The sequence below is a fragment of the Chrysemys picta genome, chromosome 7 (genome assembly GCF_011386835.1).
Source record: "Chrysemys picta bellii isolate R12L10 chromosome 7, ASM1138683v2, whole genome shotgun sequence".
Lineage (NCBI taxonomy): Eukaryota > Metazoa > Chordata > Testudines > Emydidae > Chrysemys > Chrysemys picta.
In genome coordinates, this window is record NC_088797.1 from 83,287,271 (window position 1) to 83,311,112 (window position 23,842).

Consider the following 23,842-nt stretch of genomic DNA (forward strand, 5'->3'; position numbering starts at 1 on the left):
TAGTTTAAATAAGGTATGTTACACATCGCCACTTAGTGGCTGAATACTATAATACAGTTTAGCATTCCATTGCATCTCCCCCTTTACATTCTACATTCCGACCATTTACAAGATGTACACTATCACACTGTCTTTGAAGTTAAGAACAGATCAGCCTGTTAACAGTCTCTGAATCATACTGGTTTTTTAATTACATGATCCGAATGTATCATAACTTGTCATCTGGCTGTCCATTAGTTACAATGACTGACTGATCAGTTTGAAACCTTTGACTTTTCTCCTTCTTCTGCATCTGCCACCTGTGAAGTTTGCTCTGTTTATTGTTCTTTCTGAGGAACAAACTGTAGATGTCGATGGTTTCTGCTGAACTCTCCACTGTTGGTCTCGATCATATATGATCTGGACAATAAATACTTGTTATGTACAACAGCTGAAGCTGTCCATCCTTTTTCTCCATCCTTGTTGGCTCAAACACAGTCATCAGTTTCTAGACCCAGCAGCTCTCTAACTGAGTGATGTCTGTTGCAAGGTGTTCATAAGCTTTTTTTTATCTTTTTGTCCAATTTGGTTACTTTTTCTTCATGTATGGCTACTTTGGAGATAGGTTCTTTTCCATAATTGGAATAGTTGCTCTGAATAGTCTTCTCACCAGTAGTTGTACTGGATTATATCCAATAACTGCTATCGGTGTTGATCTGTAGCTCAGAAGAGCACGGAATGGATCTTCCTCTGGTAGGATTTTCTTGGCTGTCTGTACAGCTTTCTCAACCTCTCCGTTCGCTTGCAGGTAATGTGGTTCTGCTAGTAATATGATCAAAATCATATTTCATTCGGAGTGACTCAAATTCTACTGCAGTGAATTGTGGTCCATTTTCCAGTTGTTCTGGAATACCAAAATAAGCAAAAGCGCACTTTAGTTTCTTGTTAAAATTGCGACATGTTATGTCTTTCAAGTACATTGTTTCTACATACCCTCAAAAAATAGTTCATTACGACCAGGTAATGAAGTCTGAATTGGCATAATTCTGCAGCTGGTCTTCTCCGAGGTCTGTCTGGTAGAGGTGTTGTTATTAAGGTTCTTTGTGTTGGTCTGTTAGCTCTGCAGTATTCACATGCAAATACTTTATTGTTTATGTCTTTGCTCATCCTAGCACCATACTGACTGGTTGGTCTCTTCAGGGCATTTAATTATACCTTGATGACCTTCATGGATACGATTTAGGATTTCTCCTCTCATTTTGTTCGGAATTTTAAAGTCACCTTTAATCACGGTTCGCTTGGTTGTCCATCTACCACACAGTAGTCTCTTGTCACTACCTTAATGTTCTTTACATACATAGGCCAGCTGGCCCTAATACAACTGGGAGATGTCGTGTTCTTCCATTGAAGACCCATATATTAAAATATTGTCCATGAAAACTACAACTCCATTTGTATTTGTTAACAACTTTGCCATCTTTCTTTGAAAAATTTCAAGTACACTGGTAGTCCCAAAAGGTAATCTTCAAAAGCAAAATTTCCCAAATAGTGCAATAAATATTTGGCTAAAGGAATTTTCCAAATGCACTCAAGGTATCCAGCTTGGAGATTACTGTAAGTCCTTTCACTTTGAGGATGAAGTCAACCAATGTTGGGAGGATACATTTTTCTCTCACAACTGTTTCATTAAGTCTTTTCGATCCATACAGATAAGTATTTTTTCTATATTTCTTAGTAACTGTTCCCACTGGGGCATACCATGCTATTAGATCAGATATTTTATCAATTATGCCAATGCTCTCTATTCTCTTTAATTCTGTACCTCTTCATGAAGTAACGGGATAGGAATCCTGCAAGGTGTATGTATACCATGTAGTTCAACCTGGTCTCTCTTAAGGTTATTTATACTGGATCTACTTTCAAAAGTTAAATATCACCAAATATTCCATTGCGTTCTTCCACTTTTCTCAGTAGGCTCATCATGACTGCAACACTGAGGCTGAGAAGAGTGTTGGTCTTTGATCACATACACTTTGTATGCATAGTTTTTGTCTTCGTAATTGTGTCTGCATTGAACTGGCCCATACAGTTCAGAATACCTCTAGGGATAAGCATAGAATCATAGGACTGGAAGGGACCTCAAGAGGTCATCTAGTCCATTCCCCTGCATTCATGACAGGACTAAGTATTATCTAGCCCATCCCTGAGAGGTGTTTGTCTAACCTGTCCTTAAAATTTCCAATTATGGAGATTCCACAATCTCTCCAGGCTGTGTCACATTATTTCAGTTGTGGGAGGGTTAGAAGGTGATTGTAAGTCCCTTTGGAGATGACTGTGACATCTGCTCCTGAGTCAGAAGTAAACTATTGCCAGAGAAGAACAGAAACAGAAGGAAAGAAGTAACAAAGGTTGCAAACAGATGGAACAAAGCAACAAAGGTTGCAGAATCGATCTCATCAACATGCCACTCTTCAATGCCCCCAGAGAACTTCAGTTTTGATAGACCTACAGAACGGACAGACCAGAAGCAGTATTTTGCAAGGTTTCAAATTGCTGCAAAACTTTATAAGGAAACTGAAGATATACTGGTATCCTCTTTAATTTATGCTATGGGGAAGCAGGCAGAGCAAACCTTTTATCTTTAATGAATACAGTCACAAAGATGACTATGAAAGTGTTTTGGCTATGTTTGATGCATACTTTATAACATTCCTTCAGAGCACTCAATCAGATGCTGGCCTCCCTTAATGCAGTGGAATCCTTGCATTTAGACCTCCTTTGTTGCCTTCATTCATGGGTGATCTTTCCCCGGGGCGAACTGGATTTAAACAGTAAGGGATGGGGTCCCCCTAGCAATACTAATCTTAACCTTGATCCTGCAGGGCTGCCCTCTCCACCTAAAAAGTGAGCCCTGTTTTACTATTATCCCAATCTGAATTCATTAAAAGTCACAGTGTAGTGTTCCCTATTAGCAATACCTCAGTCAGACATATACCCTTTTATTTCAGCAAAAAGAAACTTCTCTTCACACATTGATAAATATCTTCCTGATTGAAAGTATGCTGGGGGAAAAAAGGGATCTCATTTACTCTAAAGCTTTGAAAAGATCAATACAAAAAAGAGTAATTTTTCATGTGGCCTTTTTAGCCAACCAGAAGAGAAATTTGAATATTTTTTTTCCAGAATGTTATTTAAACTGTTGCAGTAGATAGGCCAATTTCTTACTATGTATGGCAAGACAACAAATAGTAGGAGGAGAGCACAATAATGATTGACCAAATGATGAAATAATGTTCCTCTCAAAAATGAAAGCGATATTATTCCTAGGTTCTCTACAGTGGTTCTAATACACATGTAAAATGAGAGTACAAAAAAAAGAAACTAACAAAAAATCTTCTGGAAGCGTGTGTGTGTGTGTGTGTGTATACCCACACACCACACCTTTGTGTACACTCACTCTCTCCCCAGGGGGAAGATTTTGCCTGCCGTAGGAGAAGCATGTATAATCCACTGGTGAGAATGTGTTACAGGTCTCCCTCTATGCCGATCCACAGAGGATGTGAGTTGTTAAAGAGGACCCTGATTCAATCCCTGTTCTGTGGAGGCCAGCCATCACATGTACACACTGCTACACTTCTTCATTCCTCATGTTTATACCAGTCCTCCCCAAGCCAGATGCGTCTGGTTGTGTGTGTGTGTGTGTGTGTGTGTGTGTGTGTGTGTATCAATCACACCGATGGGACTGCCATCCAGTGAGTAATATGCTGCATCTTGTAAAGGGGCATAGCAGCAGGCTCATCACCCCTGATTGTCAGGATCTGCCAGTAGACAAAATGTTTCTTCTGGAGTACATCTCCACACTTCTCCTAATGCAGGTAAGTGCTTTAAAAGTACAATTCAGCCCTACATCTGGGGACAAGTGAGTGAAAGAAAACAATTATAAAAAGGCATTGAAAAGTTCCTTACCAATTGTCATAACTTTGGAATGGTCAGAATTGTCTGGACTCAAGAAGTGAGTTATTTCCTTATTGGAAGAAAAATGAATGGACACAGGACATAGAATCAATAACGTATCCAAGCCTATTTATTTGCAACATATTCAGTTCCCTCAGAATATGGCTTTGAGAAAAAATATTACTTGAAAAAGCCGAGCACATCTGTGAATCATTTACTTTAAAAGCTGTTGCAATTCTTTCTTAGGACAACTCTGTCATATCAGCCAGCTATAGCCTCGTCTACTTGATTACAACTGCTTCAGAATCCCATGTTCCATAAAAATGTATTTACTCCACTGCCAAACCATTACAATTTCTCTTTTGTTCAGGGGTGAGCTGGTTAGTTCAGAGGCCAAGATTCTGTGCTGAAAGAACAATCCATAGCAGAAATGCTTTCTCTCCAGAACAGATCTTGTCCCAACAAATGTGTCCAGCTTCATCCAACAATGCCAATTCCCCCTAAAAATTCTGAGCCTTGTGTACAACACAGAGTTCTGCTCTAGTCTCTTCCATTCTATTCAGATTCTTATACTGAGCCCATTAACATAGTAAAACATGATTATGTCCACAATTCAGGTCTAAACAATGTTTTAACTTTATTGGCTGCTAACTTTTGTAGCTGGGTCCCACGACATGGTAGCTTTCTGAAGTACAGACTTCGGGAAATTCATCTCCATCTCAGATATAGCTGAGTTCCGTGTGTGTCTATAATATTAATTCACCACATTCGGCACACAATGATGGATTCTGAGATCTGGTTTGCCAACCTCTTTTGTGAGGAACAGGGGGCAGGGAACATCATTTTATAATCTTTTTGTATGGCACTTAGCATACTTTGGGCCATTCAGAGAATAATAAACAACAACAACTTGAACTAGTGTTATAACATGGGAAACCATTTTTAAAATTATATCAATGATACAGAAAATATGTAATAAATGAATTCAATAATAACTAGCACTGATATAGGACTTTTCATCAGTAAATATCAAAGTGCTTTACAAAGGAAGTATCATTATCCCCATTTTACAGATGGGGAATCCGAGACCCAGAAAGGCAGGGGTGCTGGAACAATTTTTATAGTGGGGCCGGGGGTGCTGAAAGCTATTAAACCAAATTGTAAACCCCATATATAATGGAAACCACTTCAAGCCAGGGGATTCAGAAGCACCTCCAGCACACTCAGTTCCAGCACCTATGCATAAAGGTGAACTGACTTGCCCAAAATAATACTAGATTAACATTAACATTAGTACTCATTAGTTTAGGAAGCATTGCCTGAGAGGTAATATCTTTGCATGTAAACTGTTGTAAGCAGTCTATCAGTGGCTGTAGAGAAGGAAGGGGACATGAAGGGTGATTTTCTAATGCAACATTCACAAAGGATTGATTTCTCATTTCTGTCTCAAAACACACATTAAGCAGTAACTTAGTGCAACTTGATGTATGATGTAGTATGGAAGAGGAATCTGTTGAAAGAGTATTAGTGGTAGAAATATATGTAATTTAAAAATGTTTCACCCAAAAGAGAGATGTGAGGGAGCAAGGTTATGGTTGTAGGTTGACATGGCTGGAAAGCTCCATCAGGTCCAAAAGCAATTTTCATTTATTTTTCTACTTCTACCTGGTGTTTTTGAAGCCTGAGCAGTACAGTGACAATTTTTCTCTTCTTTGTACTTTGTTTACTCCAACCTTCTCAGAGAAACTGAGATTGACCCCTGAGATGCTGTTAAAGAAAATCCGGAAAAATCTCTACCACAATTTTTTCCAGCAGCCGTAACCTTCAGCAAACACAAGAGAGAGAGAGGAAAAAAAAAACCGGCATTGACTAACTTCAGATGTTATCTGTACAGTAGCATCAACTCTGCTGAAATTAGGCCGCTAGAGGCTCAGTGATTCAGAACAACATATGCCTCGCTTCCAAACTATCCACATTCATAGCTCAGGGCACCTGTGGCTGATGTTGGGCCCCAAATAATATGTATTTTAAAACATATTTAAACATGCAAAATCAAAATAATAAATACTGTGGGTTTAATATCCATGTATGTAGTACAGAAATCACCTGTTAGCACCAATACGAGCTGCTTCAAATGTCCAGCTCTGTCTTCCCACCCTTGATCAGCTACTGTTATGTCAATCATATATAGTAGTTTTTTTATGACAGAATTGCCCAGTTGACGTCTGAGCATAGGTAGCACTTATATTAGTTATATTGGGTTTCAATAAGTCAATAGATGGTGTTTCATATAAAAAGTTTCAACAAAATTGGAAAAATATCTCTTACATAAAATTACAGTAGTATGGACCAACACCTAGCTACAGACCATGAGCAGGAAATGATCATTAATTAAATTACCACTAGGTAGGGAATTATTTAAAATTATGTTCGGCAGAAACAAGAATCAGGACTAAAACTTTTCATTAAAACCTTGAGACATAAATACCAACTATTTATGCAGACATAATTCCCATTGATTTAAATGAGAGTTCTCCCTGAGTCATAATTTTTTTGAGGCCAACAATAACTTAGTTTTAGTTAAATGTATTATTGTTACAAAAATGTGAAGGATAACATATACACACTAGGACAGACTGATACTGCAAGTAACAAATTTGGACGAAACAAGAAACCAGCTTAGACACCAACTGGACAGACAAGCAAATTCACAATTTATCTGGGTAATTTTTGATGAAACAAATAGGACATCTGAATCTTTTATTCCTTCCAAGTCCAACTTTTAAATCACAGGATGGGGGTACCAAACCATGAGTCCAGCCAGTGCATGACTTGACTATTATAGTTTCTACCATCAGATTTTCATGTGGCGGGTAGGAGGAAAAGCCACTCGTGTCCCTCAGCACTATATATTTGCTCTTTGCCATTTCTGAAATCACAAGTCGTAGCATGAAGGGATAGATCCACACTTCCTTCAACAATGAGTCCACTTATTCTTTGCATACCTATAGGATTTCACTTTCTGGGACTGTAAATCTGGCAACTTTCAAGAATAAATCAAAAGGTATTGACTACAAAAGGTGGGCACGATCACGGGAAGTGTTCAAGTGCAGGTTAATAAGAAAAAAATGAAATAATACTGGAAAACATTCTGCACAAGACTGGGAATCAAACTGAATAACCACATGCATCTCTTCAACCATAATCTAAGAGTAAAAGACTAAAGAAAAATATATATCTACTAAAAACTGCAGTTTAGTAACATCTGCACTGTCTACACACTATGGCCAGATCTTCAGCTATGCTGGAGCTCTTGTTCTAAGTTGTGCCCAACTATTTATGGTCTCAAGGCACTGTTCTGAGAGCAAAGGATAGATGCAGTGTAGCAGTGTTAAGGCCACAGCTCCTTCCCTCTGGCTATGTCCCACACTGGGTGCCAGGTGTATGTCAGCTCTGAGTTACCCAAGATGCCTATTGTAGGAGACAGAAGGTGAGCTGGAGAGAGAACACCCAGAGCACTGGGCCTGGTGCCAAATTTGAAGCCTGAACCAAAGGTTGTAAACCAAAGTCAGGCCGTGTATTAAAGCAAATGCTTACAAGTTCACAGTCTAGTATATGAACTTGGCAAAGTTGTTGCTAGTGTAGTAGGCACTAAATATTTACGTAAATATATTCCAGCAAGTAGATATACATCCCAATCTAGTACAAGATAAGATGATTTGACAAAATAATGAATAGGAATGTTTTCCCCAAGATATCAGGCGCAAAGGGAAGTAACAAACAGATGTCATGAAATACGTAAGGTAGTGTATAAGTTGTGTATTCCAGTTGTTTGCCTCAGCCTATAGAGGTCAGGATACCCCACCTGAACTCTTTGTGTGGCCTAGGGGACAGCAAAAACTACCAGTGCTGACAGAGCCACTCCTTGAACAGGGCACTCATGTGTTAGTGTACCTGTAACCATGAAGCCAGGGTGCTAGGACTGTGCCTCGAGGGCAATAACCGTGGCCAAGTGCCTTTGTCACCAAACCATGCCAGTGGTCTTTCTTTATGAGTAGCATCCAGGCCTGCTGAATTACCATACTGCACTATCTACTAATACCATTGGCGCTCCAAGAGCAGAAGCACTGAGCAGCCTAAACAGCATTAGCGAGGCAACGGCCTTCCAGCCTCCAGCACTTAACCACACTGGGTGGTACTATCAAGGTCTGCTAAGCCAGCTATCTGTGCAGTGCTGAACAGAACACTGAAAGAACACACACACAAACTAACTGACGGCACCTCTTATGCAAGGGGAATCAAGTAGCTGTATAAGCTTGATTTCCAGTTGCTTTGCACTGACAGAGCAGGGCAAATGACCCAGATGGTAGTGGATTGGCTTAGTAACTGCAAATACCTAAATTGCTGTTAACGTGTTTGCTTTTGCTCAGATCTTTTTGGCTATATGAGGTGCATTATATGGTGTAGCATGTTAGTATTTCTCAGAGTCTCTGGAATACAAGTGATTTCTGATCCAGTGCTGTAGTTGCAGGGCCTGTGAGTAAAGAACATTATTTTTTCCACTAAAAAATTTGTTTCCAGTTATTGAACTGCCATCCTTTCAGATTGTAACGTTATCTTTCTGCGTTTTATGCTCCAACCCATTTTAAGTGGCAGTGGTTTTTATGGGAATAAGCATCAACAGAGCAAAATCTGATGTTGAACACGCAAGTGTGGCTCACATCGAAATCAATGAGAGCTACATAGAGAAATCGGGAATAGATTAATCAAGATTAATGGAGCCTATTTCTAAATCCATTAATTCAGGTATTTTGGTGAGAGAGATGCAGAATGACAGGTTTTAATTGTGAAAGTGTATGACATATCTCCATCTTTACAGTACATCTTTTTATTTTATAGAGGTGTAATATATCATTATGCAAGATATGCTCATAAAATAAAGTTTAAAAGCATTGGGTGTCAGGAATTTCAAATTATGAATAATTTGAGACGTGCCGGCATGAGGAAATATAGAAACCATCTTTCCACAGGAACAAGCTTGGGGCCAGATCCTCAGCTGATGTAAATTGGTTCAGCTTTGTTGACCCCAATGGAACTAAATCAAGTTACATCAGGTAAGGATCTAGCCCCTGGTGCCTTTAATTTTCCCCTTGCCTTACAGGAAAGGATTGTCTTTTTCTAAAGGAACCCAGTGGTATCTGATGGTATTCACCCATATAGGGCATGAAGTTCCCAGGAGGACTGTGGAACATTTGACATATCCACAAGTATTTTATCAATAAACACACATAATGAACAACACTTCCCCTTGATATCATTGTGCCTAATGAGTGTTAATATACATATATTCAATGCAACACAGAATAGATTCCTAAACCTGAGATTGTTGCATGTAGTAGTGTGACCAGTTACTAACACCACCAGAGATAAATGCCTACCTTTAAAACTGTCTGCAATATATCAGAATGTTTTTATACTGTATAATACAGCATAACATATACTGCAAAGAGGTAAGGTAACTCAATATAAGCAATCAAAAGAAATGTGAAGTTAGATATGCATCAGTCCAAGTTTCTACTTGCTTGTCATTTGCAATGTACAGTACATGTTGTATGCATGTCTGCTGTGTACTGCATGTTTGACAGCATGCTATGGTACATGTTGCAAAAGTAATAGATGTGTAAATCTCATATTCACAGTTTAAAGTGAGATATTTCCTAACTAGAGAACTTAAATTAGTTTAGGTCAATTTATTCCTTTCACTAAAAGAAAGCAAGACAGAAAAGAAGTTAAAATGCTAAGAGGATCAACTGGATCAACATCCCTGAGCAAACTGTGGAAAAAAATAAAACAAAATGAGGACAGAGATAAGCATCATGTTTTTTCTTTCAGGGATAAACAGAGTGCAAAACTTTGAACATCCCTTCTGGTGTTTCAGCTTTTCACATCTAATTCTTTAAACCTCAATTATATTAGCTTTGCCAATCAGTTTTACAAAGATTTTGTCCCCTGCCATTGTAAACTCTTAGTATTTCTCATTTTACCAATGTGACAACTGCCTCTAACACTTATAAATATTGAAGATCATTTTCTGCATAATTACCTTGTGAAGTCTGTCATCTCCATCATAATCACACACATCCTCTTAGCCAAAACAATGATGTCATTGCTGGTATCATCCCATATTTCAATCTCTGCATCAAGCTTACTTTTGACTTTCTTGAAGTCAGCCACTTGCTCAGCTATCTTTTCTTTTTCAGCCTCTGGCAGTTGAGTCATTTTAGCCTGAAACATAAGATAATTTGATTTGCAAAACATCTGTCTGTGTCTAAGAGTAATTTCTTTTTGGCAAAATCACTGGACTTTAAATATATGTTTTAAATATACATGGGCCTGAACCAACACCTCCAATCGGAGCACCTTTCAATTTCATAACTGGGCCTTATCTCTAGAACAATATGAAATGAAATTCTGAAATGTAATACTCTTGAATTTTGAGTAGACCCAGATCAAATTCATGCTTTGAAGTTCAAGTCCATCTCCTAATACTCACCTTCTAACCAAAAATGACCCCTCTTATTTTTTAATGGTATTCATCAATTGTCTTTGGAACTTTTCTGCAGGGATTCTAACAATGGGAAAAGTCAACCTTCATTCTACGGTCAGTTCTCACCTCCCTTAAGAAAGTCATGATGAGAGGCATATCAGAATCTCTGATCAGCTCAAACAATAAGACTCTGTGGGCAAGCTACATCTAAAAGGATTAAAATATTAATTATTGTACCATCTGAGACTAATAGTAAAAAAACCATCAAACCCACATATGCAGAACTCTGAAGATGCTGATATCTTCTTGACTATGAAGGTGATCTGGGTGAATGCAGAAACAAATTGCGAATCATTCTTGTCAATAAAGCCCACTATTCTGCTTTGCCATAATCTGTGACCCTTTTTACTCATTTTTCTGCAAACTTTTATGCAGATTATTTTTCTTCACCAGAATGTTCAAACACAAAAGCATCCTGAACACTAATATATAGGGCCCTACCAAATTCACAGCCATGAAAAACGCGACACAGGCTGTGAAATCTGGTCTTTTCTGTGCTTTTACCCTATACTATACAGATTTCATGGTGGGGAAGGAGGGGGACACCAGCATTTCTCATATTGGGGGTCCTGATCCAAAAAGGAGTTGATGGGGGGTCACAAGGTTATTTTAGGGGAGGTCACAGTATTGCCGCCCTTACTTCTGTAGTGCCTTCAGAGCTGGACAGCCAGAGAGTGGTGACTGCTGACTGAGAGCCCAGCTCCGCAGGAAGCAACGTAGAAGTAAAGGTGGCAATACCATGCCATGCCATCCTTACTTCTGCGCTGCTGCTGGCAGTGGCTCTGCCTTCAGAATTGGGCTCCCAGCCAGGAGCCACTGCTCTCCACCTGCCCAGCTCTGAAGGCAGCACTGCGCCAGCAGAAACGCAGAAGTAAGGCTACCAGTACCGCAACGCCCTCTACAATAACCTTGTGACCTCCCCTCCCCAACTTCTTTTTGGGTCAGGAGCCCTACAATTACAATGCCTTGAAATTTGAGGTTTAAATAGCTGAAATCATGAAATTTACTATTTTTAAAATCCTATGACCATGACATTGACCAAAATGGACCCTGAATTTGGTAGGGCCCTACTAATATATATCTATGATTGTATTCACACCAGAAATGCACGTGCAGCTATTTTGAAAGCTATTTGTGGTTCAAAGCGGACAGGGCCCTGTAAAACAGATGATCCAACTGAGTAGGAGGAAGCTCTACTATTCAAAATTTTCTTTTTTTTCTTTTCTTCCTGTTTAACTGGTTCTGCCACCAGAATTTCTCCTCACTGAGAGAGAATGTGTGCACATGCTACTGTATGTATGCACTGTGCCCTGAATTCACGCAATGATAAAACAGGTCAGGAATCCTCATCTGACCAAATTAACTATCTTTGTTCTTGTAGGTTTTGTTTCAGTGATTAGTTTTTGAAAGATGTGGGGACATCCTTTTATACAAAGCAAAGCCCAGCAACTCAAATCTAGAGCCCTGAAAATAGCAAGAATAGGGTTACCATATTTTGTGCCTCCAAATGGAGGACATTCCACGGCCCCCAGCCCCGCCCCAGCCCCGCCTACACCCCCGCCCAACCCCGCCCCCTCCCCAAAGTCTCCGCCCCCTCCCCTGCTTCCCACGAATATTTGATTCGCGGGAAGCCTGAAGCAGGTAAGGGGGGTGTGGGGGGGGAGGAGGCGCGGCCCAGGCTGGCCCCCCGGCGTTTCCAGCCTGGGTCAGCTCGGGCCCTGGGGTGCCGGCCCCGGCCGACCACCCCCGGCCTGCCCAGCACTGCCGGCCCCCGGCGGCCCGGCACACCCCCCGGCTCCCAGCCCCGCGGGCCCGGCTCCCCGCCGGCCCAGCTGACCGGCTCCCGGCCGACCCGGCTCCCCGCGGGCCCGGCTGACCCGGCTCCCCACGGGCCCGGCTCCCCGCGGGCCCGGCTGACCCGGCTCCCCGCCGGCCCGGCTCCCCGCCGGCCCGGCTGACCCGGCTCCCCGCCGGCCCGGCTCCCCGCCGGCCCAGCTGACCCGGCTCCCCGCCGGCCCGGCTCCCCGCCGGCCCGGCTGACCCGGCTCCCCGCGGGCCCGGCTCCCCGCGGGCCCGGCTGACCTCCCGATTTTCCCGGACATGCCCGGCTTTTGGGGATTTCCCCCCGGACGGGGATTTGAGCCCCCAAAAGCCGGACATGTCCGGGAAAATCCGGACGTATGGTAACCCTAAGCAAGAAAAGCAGAAACCACAGCATTCATCCTCATCATACATTGCTACATAAACTAATCAGAAGCCACATTACAGGATTCCCTCATAAACTTAGAGCAGCGGCAGAAAAGTATCATCATCACAGAGAGTGGAAGTCATAGTTGCCAGTTGCTCCAGGAGCTCTTTTCTGCTTAGCTTCAGTCCCAGTGTGGTCTAGTAACTTAGGCAAGTATGTTGATCTTCTCCACAGCAAAGTACAGAGGCTCAAGGGAATACAAAGCAATTTTCCACGTGCAGCAAAAGAAATGAAGGATGAAGACATGAATCTGAAAATGGAGATTCTCCCACCCACCCCTTTGTCGATTATACATGCATACAAAGATGCAGATGAAAACAATTGTAACATTATCAAGCCCAACAACAACAAAAAACATTGGGTAAAGAGAAATAATTGTGACATGCTGCCTGGCCTGGCCCATTTGCCGACTATTGATACCAATATTCATACTCTCTCTCATCCATTCTCTTTGTGGTCCTAACACTGGATGAATCCACTTGGAGCTTAGAGACAATGAGGACAAGCCCAAAGTCCTCCAGACTGTCCCAAAAGGAACACTCTCCACAATCTGATCTGCCACATCCTTTTCCAAGAGAAGTATAGTAGCAGGTTTGGATCAGGCCCCTGCCAAATGCACACAGCCACCAAGCCAATAAGCTTGTGCTCCCATTTGTTAATGTCTTTATCTGCCTCAGGAGGTAAGAGGCAACGACATCTTGAAATCCTGGGTCCATAAACCAGAGAAAGCCAAAAGTATAATGTCCTTGAGTATGTATTCATCCGAGGCAACACACAGCTCTTTTGAGGGCAGTTCTAGACCTCTGTTATCATTTTCCTGATCATACCATGCAGAGAGTTCACATTTTTCTCCAATAGAAAGATCAGTGGAATGAACTGGCTAATATTAGAGTAATCTCTGCTGATGAACCTCAGGGCAACTGTCAAAGGCCCTCAGAATGTCTCAAAATTCTGATACGTAATAATGTTGTATGAGAGATGGGGAATATACAGGGCGGGGGCTACCACTAGGCGAACTAGGCTGTGGTCTAGGGTGGCAAGTAGTTGGGGGTGCCCGGGCCATCCTCAGGCATAGGCAGCTGGGTAGAGCACCTGAAAATTTGAGGCACCCTACTGGTTTTCCTATCCCTGTTCTGACCCTTCCTGCAGGCTCTGAGTCTTCCTGGGAAGGGGATCTAGTAGTAATGCCCCTCTGCCATGTACATTGGCCAAACCGGACAGTCTCTACGCAAAAGAATTAATGGACACAAATCTGACATCAGGAATCATAATACTCAAAAACCAGTGGGAGAACACTTTAACCTGTCTGGTCATTCAATGACAGACCTGCAGGTGGCTATATTACAACAGAAAAACTTCAAAAACAGACTCCAAAGAGAGACTGCTGAGCTGGAATTGATATGCAAACTAGACACAATCAACTCAGGACTGAATAAGGACTGGGAAATGGCTGAGCCATTACAAACATTGAATCTATCTCCCCTTGTAAGTATTCTCACACTTCTTATCAAACTGTCTGTACTAGGCTAGCTTAATTATCACTTCAAAAGTTTTTTTTTCTCTTACTTAATTGGCCTCTCAGAGTTGGTAAGACAACTCCCACCTGTTTATGCTCTCTGTATGTGTGAATATATATATATATATATCTCCTCAATATATGTTCCACTCTGTATGCATCCGAAGAAGTGGGCTGTAGTCCACGAAAGCTTATGCTCTAATAAACTTGTTAGTCTCTAAGGTGCCACAAGTACTCCTGTTCTTTTTAAAAGAGAAACAGTCTCCAGCCTGCCAGACCCATTAGCACAACACTGAAACTGTTAAAGAGCCATTCAAGGGGTAATGAAGACATTTAACAGGCATTTGCCAACCCCCAGGTATCTACTGTCAGTTTCTGAATGTACTGAGAAAAACAGTTGTGCATGACTGTAATATTTACTCAGAACAGGACCTTAATTTAAAATTTGCTTTAAAAATATTTCATTAGTGAGTTGGTGAAGATTATAAAATCCCATCTCTAAAAAAATCCTTGCATAGATTTTTAGATGAACAATCATCTTTAAGCCTTAAATACTTGGATCTTCAGACATATGTTTTTTTAAATAAATTCTTCAAAAGACCACCTGTAGTAGTTTTGGGCCGCGGTTCGGCCCTCAGCGGGGCTATGGGGTAGCCCACCACCTCGCAACAGTCAGAAAAGAGCCCCGAGCCCTCAATCAGGGTGGGGCAGTAATCACACAGTCAGGCAAATACCCAGGCCCTTAAGCAGGGGCTGGGTCAGAGTTTGTAGCAGCCCAGGCCCTAGGTCAGGGCAGGGCAATAATCAAATAGTCAGGCAAATACCCAGCCTCTCTAGGCCAGGGGAAAAAGGGGGAGTCTGCCACCCAAGGAGTGGGTGGCAGGGTGGACGCAGGCCCTCCCACTCCACTGCGTCCCAGCCCGGGGCCCTAGCAGCGACCGCTGCTGTCAGTGGGGATCCTGGCCGCAACACACTGACATCAGCTCTGGCAGTGCAGCAGCCAGTCTGGGGTCGACTGCCCCCGGGCTACTTCCACACTCCCCTTCGTATGGTACCTGGGCCGTCTTAGTGTCGTCAGTGCTCTCCACCAGCATTGGCTCCTCTGGGTAGGTAGCGAAGGGCAGGCTCAGCTCCTCCTCGGGGTAGCTGGCACGGGGCAGGCTCGGCTCCTCCTCGGAGTAGCTGGCACAGGGCAGCCTTGGCCAGTCCTCCTCGGGGTAGTGGGCCCGGGGCAGGCTTGGCCAGTCCTCCTCGGGGTAGCGGGCCCGGGGCAGGCTTGGCCAGTCCTCCTCGGGGTAGCGGGCCCGGGGCAGGCTTGGCCAGTCCTCCTCGGGGTACTGGGAGAGAGGTAGGCTCAACCAGCCTGGTGAGTCAGCAGGCCGGTCGCGGCCTGCGGCTGTTTCCCAAGCGGGAGCTCAGCCATGGACGTCTGCTCTCTCCAGTGGCCTGGCCTCCACTGAGCTCCGCAGGCGGGCTTTTATACTTCCAGGTCGGGGCCGTGACCTCGGAGGGGCGGGCGCCGGACCCGGTGGCTCCGCCCACATTGGTAGTAGGGGAGGTTCAGCCCTCAGCAGGGCTGTGGGGTAGCCCACCGCCTCGCTACACCACCCTTATCTAAAATACACATTTTAATTACTATAGTAAAAAAACTTACTTCCAAAGTCTTCCTGTTCTTTCTGTCCATCCATTTCTCCCTTCACCCTCCTCCCGCCCCCCGATTGAAGGAAGCAACAGCCCTTTGCTTCCAGATAGCTGGACATAGAGTTTCCCTTTCTTTACTTCTGACTATCTGATGAACTAGTTTTAAGCAAAATCACTACCTTAGTAAGATATAAAATCCTTTGTTATGCCTAAAATCTTTGGAAACATATTTTTTAAAGTTGGTGAAATTTCAGAAACGTGTATTGTTATGGAGATCACACACAGTAAATCAGTGTTCCCTTTTTCTAAAAGCAATGAGCATTGTTATGAACACACTAAACCTTTGTGACTGATTAATTTAAAATAATGTCTGTTTCAGTGAGTTAAATATGTAGTAATCTGGAATGATTACTTTATGAAGGCTTAAGAGTACATTTAAAATATAAAATCCTCTTAGAAATACTGATTAAGAAAATGTAAAACAGAGAAAAGCTGCATCATGTATTCCATAATATTTAATGTTGTATTTAGCAAGACAGCTGATTCACCCTTACTACAAAGTTTTTGCAAATAAATGTCTGACAAACTTCAGAGCATATCAAAAAACTTGTGACTGACATTTTTTATTCCCAAATTTAGTGCTTTTAATTAGGTACCTTCTACATGTCCATTCTGCGTGAGGGAGAGGGTACGGGGTCTCTGCGGGGAACTGTGACTCTCCACCACCGTGAGGCGGGCCGAGCGTCTTGTTATTCTTTCTGCCTTGTCCCTCCGCCCCCGCCGGGCTGCAATCTCAGGCTGCCGTCGGGCATAGGCGCACCAGTTTAATAATACTGCATAGGGCCCCATAAATCATAAGGACGGCCCTGGGGGCACCAAAAAGCGGTGCCCTAGCTCAGCAGGGAGGAGCCGCCTTCCGGAGGCACCGGAGAGCCAGAGCGTCAGCTTGCGGGGGGCGGCGAGACCCAGCCATGGAGGAGCCGGCGCGGCGCAGGAGGGCAGGAGCCCTGCAAAGGCAGCGGTGCCACTAGCAGGGAGCAGCCACGCCCCCGCCCCTCCTGCCCAGGCTGTGGCCCGGCACCCCCCCCCAGGGGCTCCTGCCGGCTGCAGCAGATGCATGCGGGCAGAGGCCCCTGTGCGCCCCCCCAGCTCCCCCTCGCCACGCTCGGGCTCTGCAGCTCCCGGGCACGTGAGCCGCCGCTGGGGTGCGGGGCCCTGAGCCTGCTCCGGGAGGGGCGGCAGCGGCTCACACTCCCGGGAGCCGCAGATCCTGAGTGCGGCGACGGGGGAGCTGGGGGGGGGCGCATGGGGGCTTCTGCCCACATGCAGCTGCTGCAGGAGCCCCCAGGAACCCCCAGAAGGCAGCTCCTCCCTGCCGAGCTGCTGCAGCGGCCCAAGCCCGGCAAAGCCAGTGAGTGGACTCGGAGCGGGGGCTGCCGGGGTGGGGAGGGCTCACAGGGGGGCTGTGCACCCTCCAGGGGAGTTCAGGGGGCAGGGAGGGGGGAACCTGATCTAGGGAGCAACCCCTGGGCATGGCTGGCCCCTGGGCATGGCTGGCCCCTGGGCATGGGTGGCCCCTGGGGTCTATAAAGGCTCGTCGGGATTTGCCCCTCAATGAACCGATGTGCAGGGGGGTGGTGAGGGGGAGGCGCGCAAGGTGGAAGCTTCGCCTAGGGTGCAAAATATCCTTGCAGCAGCCCTGGAAATATACCACGGTCACCCATGTTAACCCTGTAGCAAGAGAGCTTAGGCACTGAGACAATCAAATAAAAAAATACACAAAGAGAGCTGACTGCACCTATTTGCAAATAGAATTGTGCAAGTACATACAAATGCAATTACTGAATGTGAATGTGACAAGAGAAAAATTGAATAAAAAGCCACTAGTGAATATGATTATATGTCTTTCTTCTAAATTCATGAAGGAGTCCAGCCTTTTTAAATAAGGGATACATATTCACTGCAAAACATAATGCTCTTTCTTGTTGAAAAGAGTAAAAGAAAAGGTTTAAATGTTCTAAAATTCTCCACACTAGCTTGCCACCTGCCATTTCTCCCTCTCCCTAAAATGTTCTCCCACCTTCATCTTAAGAACTGAGATCCAATAATTTGTTTAGGCCCTTATCCTATTTAGAAACATTAAGTCATCCAATCAGGATTTAAAAAAAAAACAGACACTAGCATGTGACGTAGGTGACCAAACAAATGCCTTGAGCAGCAAATCACAAATATTGCATACTCAAATGAACAATCTTGGGGCTCTGGCTGGGCACAGGAATAACCATCATATACTTGATTGCAGGATAGGGGCCAGAGTGAACAGTTCACAAACAATCCATTTAGGATTGCCAATTTTTGTTGGACATATTCCTGGAGGTTTCATCACATGACATAATCTTTAATTAAAGATTAATCTTTAATTCCTGGAGACTCCTGGACAAATCTGGAGTGCTGGCAACCCTAAATCCATTGGCTAGAAGTGTTCCACACAAAGCATTTAAGCAGGTACAAATTGAGAATAAATCACCGTGTGCTGACAATTTGCAAACAGAAAAGGGGGCTAAATGTTGTGAGGGAACCCATGTAGCAGTTTTAGTCCAGTAGGGTTTTTCTTGTAGGATGGGGAAGGTGTTGGGGTATGTTTTTATATCTGGGCCATTGAGTCTGAACACAAGGGATCTATGTTGATTCCACATGTTCCTGTATTTAACTTTTACAGTATGGAAAATTCTGAGCATTTTATATATTTAAATGGTGACTTAAATCTTTAAAGGTTTCCTTCGTTCCTAAAGGGATATTAATGTATGTCCTGCTGCCATCACCACACCCAAAAATATATCAAACTCCTTTTAGAGAATGCTCTGGAAAATGTATTCTTAGATTGCTTGAATTGCCCAACATAACTGCTATTGACACATCCTGTGAGAGAGACTGCCACTCCTATAATTGTTTCATTAAAATAAAACTTCATTTGATTGCATGAATGTATTTTTAACATCTCCTGGTAACGTAGAGTGCTGACAGTTAGAAGCTTTTAAGGGCTACTCCCCTTTATGAGCATGATTGTCAGTTAGCAATCTGCCCCAAGTAACATGCAGCATGTAATTGAATGGCCCAGGGGCACAGCAGGGAACTGACTGTAACTCAGATGTGACCCCTGGTTCCACCTTGCTTCACAGGGAAAGTAACCTACCATGAGTCTGTATCAGAAGTAGATTACCTCCCCTGCCCTACTGACTCAGCTATGCTCCTTGGAGCATTAGGAAGAGGTAAAGCCAAGGATTCACCCACTTCCCATCTCCAGAAGGAGGGGGAAGTAGTGGCACTGTGCTATTCCCCCCACTCTTCCCCTGGGTTTCAAGCTAGTGGAAACATTCCAAATGTGTCCAGTGTCACCTGAAAATTAACATCTATGGAATCTGTTAAAAAATATGTAAGGTGAAAAGTTACCTTACTTATGGGGGACTCACAAAAATACTGAAAATGTGCTCCCCACTCACATTATTCAAAATACATTTTAATTAAAAAGTCATTAATCTGATAAATGATGAATATTTGCTGCAAGATTTGAAGTCTGTAGTACCAGAAAAATCTATAAACTGCTATGGATTGCATCACCAAGTGATTTTTTTTCCTTATCTGAAAATACTGCATTTCATTTCCATCAGAAAATTTAGGACAGCTCACATCAACTAAATAATTTTAACTACTGCTGTCAGATTGAAGGAAACACAAATGCAGACATGGTTCAGTTACCAGTAAGCTGAAAAGAAATCTACAGCTATGCTGAGTAAATTATTTAAAATTGTGCAGATTAGTTTAGCTGGAACAGAAAGCAGGCTTTCTCCGATCTTGAATTCTGGTTATTCTATCCAACTTCAGCCAAATAAATTGAATTCAGTACAAAATAGTTTCCATGGATAGTGACATTTAGAGAATTCCTTGGTTCTAAAGCCAATGACTCAGATACTTACATCCCTAACTGGCAATAGATATGGAAGGCAGTTACTATCGGTCGTTCTCACTAGCACAGAGCCTTGCTGCTCATAAATCATATATGGTAGCCAGGCACTGGGGCTCTTCATCTCTCAGGATTCTCCCTGATGTCTATTCCATAGAATTGGAAACTCCTTAACTACAAGTCAAAACAAAAATTTCTGTACTGTCAGTTAAGTCAGTATTTTAAATGATAAATTGACTCAAAGTGTCATGGAAATCATTTTTAAAATACCATATTCAGATCAGAAATTAGATTATCTCCAAAAGATGGGGAAGTGGTACTCTCACATGCTCTCACTTATGACACTTTGGTTTCTTAAATGTGTTTATAAGTTTATGGACTCAGGCCAATAAGCCAGGTCTACATTATCACAGCCACAATAGGAAAATACTCCAGTCATGGGATACAGTATGCATGTTTTTCAGGTATAAAAACCATTCCAAGATAAGGGAAAGACAGTTGTATGAGTTATCCTTCCCTTCAGGATTAAAGTAACTCAGACACTAATTTTAAAGAAAACAATATGACTTCTGCAGGCTGGCTGGCCTTGATGTGGTGTGTTGGAGTCCTGCATGCCAACCCCATTACAAAATAATTTCTTTTACATTATTTCTGGGTAAGGTGTTTGCATAGGACTCAGAGACACAGAATTCTTGAAAAAAATTACCCTGAAATTCTCTTATCACAGCCAGTCAAAAACTCAAATCAATGAGCTGGATACTCTGGCGCATGCAGGCCATTTTGCATTGCTCCACTGGAACAAAGCACTTCTAAGCATGAATTTAGCTATTAAAAGGGTAGATGCGACACACCATTGATGCTCCAGTGCTTCCTCCCATGCCTGTGACTAGTGCAGAGGGGCATGTCCAGCTTGGTCCTGTTCTGATCCCTGGCTGCCATAAAGGTTTCTCAGAACCACTGGAAGTCAGCATAACTGGAGCAGCCTTTAGGTGACTGGACTAATGCCAGGATGACCCAAGGCTTATGGATACAAAAAGCAGGCTTAGAGCCAATTTTGCATCACCTTCCTAAGCTGTACCGAGCACTCCTTCAGCTACAGCCCAGGATCTAGCTCAATATCATTATCGGTTGAAAAAACAAGTGGTTCTTAGACTGATATTATAAAAAATAATTAAAAGAAAATAATATTGTCCTGGAGGTGTTACTGGAAAGCAAGCAGCAGGACAGGCACTCTACACAGATACCCTGAGGTCCAAGAATCCTTGCAGAACTTTGGCCTCCAAGGCTCTGAGCTCATGGATCCCTTTCATTCCACTACTAACCTTCCCTTCTCTCAAAGTGAATGATGTGGCTTAGCTATTGCATAGTCAAAGTAAAGTAATGGATCTATCTTCTAATATAGTGACAGTTATTACAAAACTGTGGTTACACTGCAATTACAATATAATTACACTGTGATTATTCTTGTTTATAACAAATTTCCACTAATTCATATAACTGGAAGGTTAAGAAGGTGACTGAATTACTTATATTATCCTTTTGGTTTTATAAGTAATTCATGTATTTTTGGAATCCACATACATTAAGTAGATTTTATTTACACTGCAATTACTCTGTCACACAGTTAATTTTCCTAGTTATATGAATTACTAGCAATTATAGGTTTCACAAACCATAACCATGGCGTAATTAAAGGCACCAAATTAGAAAGTGTAACTGACAATTTTGTGTAGTATTTTCCAGGTTTGTTTTAAAATGTAAAAAAGCATGAAACTGACCAAATATACAAGCAGATCAATTTGTGATAGGCTCTTTTTAGCTGAGGAACTTGCTGTTTGCTTGTGACTGGGGAGCTCTTCTAGCTGAAAATAATGCCAGAAATTAAATGGAAAGAAAGGAGAGCAAGGGTAAAGAGGGAAAAGGGCTCAAAAGCAGGAGAGTACTGTCCATTTGACATAGCAAATATGTAACTGTCATATCTCTTATCTTCTATCAGCTGATGGAGAGGTCTAACTAACATTCCCAGCCATAGTTTTAATAATGTTTGAGTCTAGGAACGGAGAGCCATGTTTGGCAACCATAAAAAAGAGGAGATTTTAATAGGAGAACCGTGATGTATGATGTTTTGCTTGTGCATTCATAGTAACATTTTCCAGGTGGAATATGACAAGTTATCCACTGGAACAAAGTGGCCAAGGAAAATCATAAAATGCTGACCTGCTGACCTTGATTTTTCTTTAAGTTCTCTAATACTGCACTGAAAACATATGTAGCAACAAAACACAAAATTACATCCACAGCTTTTTAAGTGTGGTATGATTTTGCATCGAGATAGACAATGTAAAGGTAAATGTGAAATAAAGATTTAAATTGAAAGTCTGCTGTGATGTAAGTGTAGGTTTATTTTGTCCAACAAGTGAAAACAAGTTTTTATTACTTCCATAACAAGCACAAATAGTTGCAAACTTCTTCACTACAGTAGAAAGATAATGGTGTTAGAAAGTTGAGGGTGGTGATGGGGAACCATCTTGTTCACATTTTGGTTCTTTTACAAAAGAAAATATTTTTTTAAAAATTGAATTCAGTCAAATATATTGGTTAGCCTGTATATCTGTGATATTTGGGTAACTTCAAAGAGGGTATTATCTGCTGACTTCTGACAGGTTTAGCCCCATTGTTATCCACCTTGTTAGTCATAATACTAAGAATGGGCAAACTGGCTTATGCCAAATAAAACTAGGCTTTCATTGAACCCTAACCATCTTTAAGTTTCAGATCAGTTTGGTGTCACAGATTCACACTTTGTAAGACTACTTTCCAAAGCCACTGCTTTTCAGGATACAGTGTGTAATCTGTAATTTAATTCGAGCAGATCAGAGGACAGCAATTACATTTTGTGGCAACTTTTGAAGTTTCAAAGTTTGTTCAGTGGGACAAAACCCAAACCTTTCAAATGTTTTCTCAAAAACATGTGTGTCCATAGCCTAATGGTTAGGGTGCTGCCCTGGGATGTGGGAGACTCAGATTCAAGTCCCTGGTCTGCCTGACTCAGAGCAGAGTTTTTCATCCCAGGTCATTCTAAATCATGCATAGCAGGATCTTCCACATCCCAGCCCAGTACCTTAGTCTCTCATCAGTAGAGTCAGTCTTTCTCTCTCTGATGAAAATTCAGTGGAAACTGATTCATCTCTGCAAAACACTTCAGTAAAACCAAATATTTAGGCAAAAAAGTTCTAACCAGCTCTAACTATAAGTTACATTCTTTTTTTCCTGAATGTATGACCATTAATTTGGCTGCATTCAAATGTATATTTTTCAGATGTGCACAGTTTAACAAGTACGCAGGTATGTGTTTGGTAAAGGTTACTAACACAGACATGTGTTTTGTATGCAAGACTCTAGTGAACATTTTTTCGAGCATAGTACACAGTGTGGCAAGGGACTGCTATTATAACAGATAACAAAAGTTCTGTCCACTATCTCTTAATTAAAAGTCTTATTTTTTCTAGTATGTGTACAGCCATAAGGTTTTTTGACAAAGAGGTACTACATAGAAATCTGAAGATTCATGTATTCATAGATAAAAATGCACAGAGTGTATTTCCATCAGTGTAACTAGAGTCAGAGTGGAGGGACGGTTATTGACTAGGCACTAGAGGAACACACGCTGGAAGAAACATGGACAGAGCAGCACACAGCTTTTAATAAAGTTCCCCTTGTGCAACGTAACATGCAGTTAGCTTCACTCTTTGCTAATGAAACATGGTGGCAGAATCTGAGCTTTGAGTTCTTTTAAGTGCAGGAGCTGACAGCATGAGCAATGCTACTTGTTCTGTAGCCTCCCCAGGGGACTTTGCAGGCACAATCCTAACCCAGCAATGGACCTGGTGGAAGGAGGTTCGAGCTGTACACAGCTTGGCCATACAGGAGAACAAC

General features: G+C 42.4%; 1 protein-coding gene across 13 annotated transcripts in view; it reads right to left on the bottom strand.

Moving 5' to 3' along the window:
• The window catches only part of CTNNA3 (catenin alpha 3), a 939,042-nt gene that overhangs the window by 78,066 nt on the left and 837,134 nt on the right, over window positions 1-23,842 (bottom strand). For 12 of the 13 annotated variants that reach the window (XM_065553430.1, XM_065553429.1, XM_065553433.1 and 9 more), the window contains one exon: window positions 10,037-10,218. In XM_065553430.1, coding sequence (XP_065409502.1) covers window positions 10,037-10,218 — 182 coding nt within the window. Of the gene's footprint in view, window positions 1-10,036; window positions 10,219-23,842 lie in introns of those variants that run through there. The other variant, XR_010589482.1, reaches the window with a different exon arrangement.